The sequence below is a fragment of the Chelonoidis abingdonii genome, chromosome 5 (assembly GCF_003597395.2).
Source record: "Chelonoidis abingdonii isolate Lonesome George chromosome 5, CheloAbing_2.0, whole genome shotgun sequence".
Taxonomy (NCBI): domain Eukaryota; kingdom Metazoa; phylum Chordata; order Testudines; family Testudinidae; genus Chelonoidis; species Chelonoidis abingdonii.
This window is the reverse complement of record NC_133773.1, coordinates 119159612-119165611: the sequence shown is the minus strand read 5'-3', so window position 1 is coordinate 119165611 and position 6000 is coordinate 119159612. Positions and strand designations below refer to the sequence as shown.

Here is a 6000-nt window from a genome sequence, read left to right as displayed (position 1 = left end):
CCAAGATCTTTTTCCTGACTCATTGTAGCTAAATTAGCCCCCATCATATTGTATGTATAGTTGGGGTTATTTTTTCCAGTGTGCATCACTTTACATTTATCCACATTAAATTTCATTTGCCATTTTGTTGCCCAATCACTTAGCTAATGGACACATCCTATTCTTGCATGGTGATAGCATTTTTCTACTTCCACAAGGGCCACAATATCAAAGATGAAGCTGAAAATAAAACAAAGGAAGCTGAAACCTTCTAATTAGTTTTTTCTGGTATAAAATAAAGACATTGTATAAACTGATACCAAGACCACAGGTGGGTTCCTAGCTGCATATAAAGCCATGCTTTTTTCAAATAGGAACGCCAATGTCATCATTTATGGATGAGAAGATACAGATCTCCTTCACTGCCAGAGAATACTGGCAGCAACTCCTCGGACTACTAACGAGGCCTTTTGGACTTAACTTTCACGCAATCAGTTGTTTTTGGAATTTTTTTCTGGTTTGACGTGGTGCTGTGTCAAAATGATGCAGTCTTAAATGGAAATATCTAAATATTTTCCACGCAAGTGTGGTACCAAAGCCTAACAAGAAGCAAGGTTATCACATTGGCCAAAGGACATCAGTGCTGAGAGCTATCTTCCCATGCACAAATCCAGAAGCTCCTTATAAAGAAATCAACAGTATGCCCTCTAGTTTATAAGATTCTCCAGACACTGAAAAAACTTCAAAAGAAACAAGATTAGTGGAAGTCATTTAAATTTCAAAGACTTTAATGTCTGTAAAGACATTTTGGCACAAAGCCTGAAAACACACTTAAATGGTCTGTAAACTTGCTTGGCCTGTAACACTTGTTTGACAGCAGCAACCCAGTCTGTGAGGCAGGACCAAAGAGATACTGAAAATGAAAACCACCAGCCAAACACTAAGGCCTCTGGACAGCCGCCTTCGAGTCCATTAATCCCAATAATTTGCCAACATCTTCCATTAATTTATCAACAAACATGACAGTCTGTTGATGGACTGACCACGTACTGTAGCGCAGCTCTGCTTGTCTTAGTAGTACCTTTAGCAACAGTGCGAGAGCCATCTGAAATAAATGGAATGATACTGTTGAAATAGCTACCAACAATTTTCATTGCACTTTTCTGAATTAGTAAAGATGTAACACACTGAACAATTAAGATGTTACATAAAATAACTTCCCTTTATTCAAATTAAATTAGCATTTCTTTACTTTGATCTACATTCTACAGATAAAACTTCTGTGCAAAATAGTTTATAAAATACTAGAAAAGGCTTTTATTGTAAAAATAAAGTTTCTAGATATACAGTTACTTTGCACTACTGACAAATATTGTACAGTATTTGACAATCAGTTTTAATATGTCACATTACTTAAATATATGAAGTCATGTAAACCAATGATCTTACTGATAAGCATTCCATTATTGGTACTTCAGCCTCTTGTGATTGGAACACTATTCTTTTCCCACACCTTACCCTACCAAACCTCAGTACCAGTTTTGCTTACACACACTATTCACCTTTGTGCACTTTAATAATGAAACTGGGCCTTGGAACAACTGAAGTTCCATTGCAGGATACAGCATGCAGAGTTAAATGGGAGGTAGTGAGCACTAGCTGGAATATGTGGTCTTAGTCTGGTAAATTAAAACAATTCCCCTAAAAGGTTGTGAATCGGTAAAATGAACCCTCATTGATCCAACTCGCTTTCATTCTGCAAGGTCTTCATAGCTAAGCCCCACAGGGTCATACTGGAAAAGAATGGTCCTTCATTACTCCTATATGCAGCAGAAGATGCACGATTGCCCAGGGGGTCACCACAATGACCATCCAGGGTTGTCATTGATGAACGAATCATAGAAATATTATCAGACTGTAGGGGTTCTTCTGCAGGTGATACATCTACCTCTGTGTAAGTGAAAGGTGGCTGAGGAGTTTGTTGCGTCTGAGGTTTTGGGAGTTCAGCGGGATCCAGACTCAATTTCTGTTGGATTGTAGACTCATGATGTTGAATCATTGACCGCAACTTGCAATAAGATCCTGCAGAACTATCAAATTCATTAGCTGAATTTCCAGCTGGACGAACAGGAAATTTAACAGATACTGGTAACAAAGTAACAGACATTTCTTGGGCAAACGCGTCGGAACCCTGAGATTTCTCAAGATCAGACGTTTCAATTGCCTGAGTAAATTCTTCTAATGTATTTGGTCCCTCATCACTGGATTTGCAGTGCATTTTCTTGTGCCGCCGCAGAACAGCAGAACGAGTGAAGCATTTGTTACAGGTCTCACATGTATAGGGCTTTTCTCCTGTATGAGTCCGCACATGTCTACGTAGGTCACCAGACCCTGCAAAACATTTTCCTGAGAGACAGAAGTAATACTTTTAGATTTTGTTCCTCTCAATATGAGTGCCATGAACATGTTTGATTAGAGGAAATATCAACAGCTAAAACTACAGATCAACTCCTAATGTGTCACATTCTCTGTCTAGAACAGTCTCAGACTTGTTCCTGCTATTTTAAAAACTCAATTATTTGTACTTTCCTTCTTCTTGCCCTGACTTGCTTTCCTGTATTTCCATACCCTTCCGTTTACACTCTGTAGTATCAGAAATACCCACTAGCACTGGAATGCTGTGACAGGCATTAGTACCAACCACTTTTCTCAGTTTGTCTCTGTCTTTGCTGAACTGAATCTCTTTGATCCCTACAGTAACAGTCTGAGGAACATAGCATGTTGATGACATTTCAAAATACATTTTTCATAAAAGAACTGCACCACCTCAAATACACCTTACAATAATTCCCTCAGTTCAGAGGTACTGTTCTCAGATACTACAGGGATGGGTACTGTTATAAAAACTTAGCTGCATGGATAATGTAAACATAAAATACATTTTGGCTATAGAATAATTTTCAGTGTTGCAATTTTATTATTGCTAAGAGCATTCAGGTACCATGAAAAACTCAACTTCTTAAGATGCAGTATTTATATATTTTCAGAATAAACAGAAGCCAGAGGTAAAATGACTCTTATAAAACTATAGACAGCAATGTAGTAAGTGGCTAAAATAGGGCAAAGATACCAATGTCATAGTGCACCAGGAAAAAAGGATGTTTCTAATTTCTAAAATTGCTATTTTAATTGTACATAGTGATTCTGAGATTATCCATTCTTCAAAATAGTATAATTTGATTTGACATGGTTTTGTCTATATTAATGATTGTTTTAATGCTATATTTTATGTGGACAGGTGCCATGAAAATAAAATGTGTTATTTGAAAGCTTAGGAAATTGCAATTAATCTACTAGACATTCTGTTGACTATATTCTTATGTTTTTGGCATTATACTTTTGCATTCAACTGTTTATATTAATCTCTAATTTTACAAAGCCCAGGCTTTTCTGCATAGCCAATAATGCTACACTATCATTGGGTCAGCAGGTGTTGAATTTTTGCATATGGTGGACTATTTCTTAAGAGATGGATCCTCTTGTGGGCCATTTTGCTCTCAGTCTAGATTTCACACCTTCTCTGTGGAAACCAGATGAGCTGGCTATAAGAAAAGCTAATCAGAACAATATTAAAGGGACAAGTTTAAAGTAAGCCTATTTTAATGTGATGGGAGAAACCGCTTGTTTACACTTTCTCTAATTTGTATCTTCTGTTTATTTCCTCTGACTCGGTGAAAGCCTTTACATTAGTTAAGACTCAGCTTGCTGCCTCAAGACCCCCATGCCAAGACATACTGCATTTAGGTGTTTTTATCCTATGTGTTGCTATTCCTCTGTAATGTGGGTGTTCTTTGAACATTTGAACATGACTGAACTTACACCAAAAGCAACAATAGTCACAGGCAGATAATTAAATACCATTGCAGGATGCTGAAAGGTGCTTGAGGTGTGAAAGATTAGACGATCAATAAAACCTCTAAACTCACAAGCAAAGATGAATCACTATCAAAGACAGCACTTTCAAGACCACCAGGAAGTGGGATCCATCTGATAAAATTTGAGAACTAATATGCTTAGCTATGAGATGTTGACCCAGTTATGCTTTATAACTCAAAAGAGCCTTCCCTTTACAAATGAAAGTGAAGGACTAAACATTGCTTCCAGCTTTCGCTAGGATTCAGTAAGATCTCATTTGAACGTTGCAACCAAATGTTTAGGTCAAAAGCACTAAGGCTGCTATTTCAACATACTTCTTTTGGAGGGAGCATGTCCTGGTGATAAGCAGAAAGTCAACCAACCTTCTGAAACAGCTATGATCAGCATTGCTGTTGAAAACCAGACTATAGGGTCTAGAAACAGATTCACCACTTTAAACATTAACTCTTCCAGATTTCTTTCTGTAGTCTCCATTCAAAATTCACTTGTGATCTCATTTGTGCTCAGCCTAGTACTGTTTTAGGCTTAAAGAAAAAATAACTACTGTATAGGTGATAACAACAGGGCACTATGTTGAAAAAATAACAATTGTGCCATCAATAAATTACAGTCTTATGTCTGAGATGGTGTAAACGAGTATTAAACCAAGCTGAAAATTATTTTAACCATCAGCTATGCCAAATGAGAAAGTTACTCACCTTGCAGTAACTGAGGTTCTTCGAGATGTCTGCCCCTGTGGGTGCTCCACTCTAGATGACGGTGTGTACCGGCGCTGTTGATCGGAGATTTTCAGTAGCAGTGCCTGGTTGGGGTGCACGCACTCAGCTGGTATCTCCCGCCTCCTTGGAATCTTCCTGAGTACATGCGCCCCACATGCACCTCAAGAGGGACAGGGAGGGTCATGTTATTGGGTGCTAAGTGATTATCTGAGCACCAGAGAGCAAAATGCTTCCAGTTCTGCAGGTAGGTTTTACGAGTGGAGTCTTTCCTACTGTGCAGGAGGACATATTGGACTTGCTCGGAACAGGCTAGTTCATGGGTTTGGAACCATGAAGGAACCAGGCTGTGAGGTGGAGCTTTTGGAGCTGGGGGTGAAGAACTCATCCGTTGTCCTAGTAAAGAAGGTCTGACCTGTTGGGGAGAGCCCGTGGGTGACGGGAGGACATGCAGAGTAGGTAGGGATACCACATCTGTCTTGGCCAAGCCAGGGCAATAAGGATGACCTGGGCCTTTTCGTCTGCGATCTTCTAAAGAAACCTGTGTAACAGAGGGATTGGTGGGAAGGTGTACAGGAGGTAGTTATTCCATGGGATGAGGAATGCATCTCCTAGGGATGCAGTCCCGAGTCCCGCTCTGGAGCAAAACAAGGCATTTTCGTGTTTTGGGTCGTAGCAAGAAATCTATATTGACGGGGTGCCTCAGAGGAGAGAGAGCTTTTTGGAGTATATGCGGGATGCAGTTCCCGTTCGTGTTCTGTCGAGAAGTGCCTGCTGAGTGCGTCGCGCACTAGTGTTGTGGCAGCCTGGTAGGTTGAGAGACGATGATTTGTTTCGATGTCGTGCATGCATCCACTTCAGTCGAATGCTTCTATGCAAACGGATGTGATCGGGCTCTCCTTGTTCGGTTTATGCAGTACATACATGCTATGTTATCTGTTAAGACCCGCAGATATTATTCTTTTTGAGGGGAGAAAGTGAAGGCATGCTCTCCTCACTGTCTCTGAGCTCTAAGAGTTATGTGTAGATCACTTGATGCAGACCACCGCTTTGCCCTGTGTCCCCCTAGATGCGCTCCCCAACCGATTAGGGAAGCGTCCATGGTGAGCATGAGCTTTGGGGATTGTTGCTGGAAGGAAACCCCTGTGCAGAGGTTTTCTGGACTTGTCCACCACTGTAGGGAAGCTATAACAGTGGGAGGAGGAGTTAGCAGCATCCCTAAGGGGTGTCTGCTGGGTTTGAAACTGGAGTTGAGCCAGCCCTGGAGACATCTCATGTACAGCCTGGCATGTTGAACCAAGAAGGTGGTGGCTGCCATGTGGCCGAGGAGCTGTAGGCAGATTCTTGCTTGTGTCCTGGGATGAATAGA

The 6000-nt window shown here is 40.5% G+C and overlaps 1 protein-coding gene and 1 long non-coding RNA gene across 5 annotated transcripts in view; one reads left to right on the top strand and one right to left on the bottom strand.

Moving 5' to 3' along the window:
- ZBTB49 (zinc finger and BTB domain containing 49) overlaps positions 1 to 6000 on the bottom strand; it is a 33819-nt gene that overhangs the window by 3017 nt on the left and 24802 nt on the right. For 2 of the 4 annotated variants that reach the window (XM_032775775.2, XM_032775776.2), the window contains one exon: positions 1183 to 2385. In XM_032775775.2, coding sequence (XP_032631666.1) covers positions 1712 to 2385 — 674 coding nt within the window. In that variant the 3' untranslated portion in view covers positions 1183 to 1711. Of the gene's footprint in view, positions 1 to 749; positions 1085 to 1182; positions 2386 to 6000 lie in introns of those variants that run through there. The other 2 variants (XR_004373079.2, XR_004373078.2) reach the window with 2 other exon arrangements.
- Positions 1 to 6000, top strand: part of LOC142046902 (uncharacterized) — a 57554-nt gene that overhangs the window by 47954 nt on the left and 3600 nt on the right. The gene's annotated exons all lie outside the window — the stretch shown is intronic.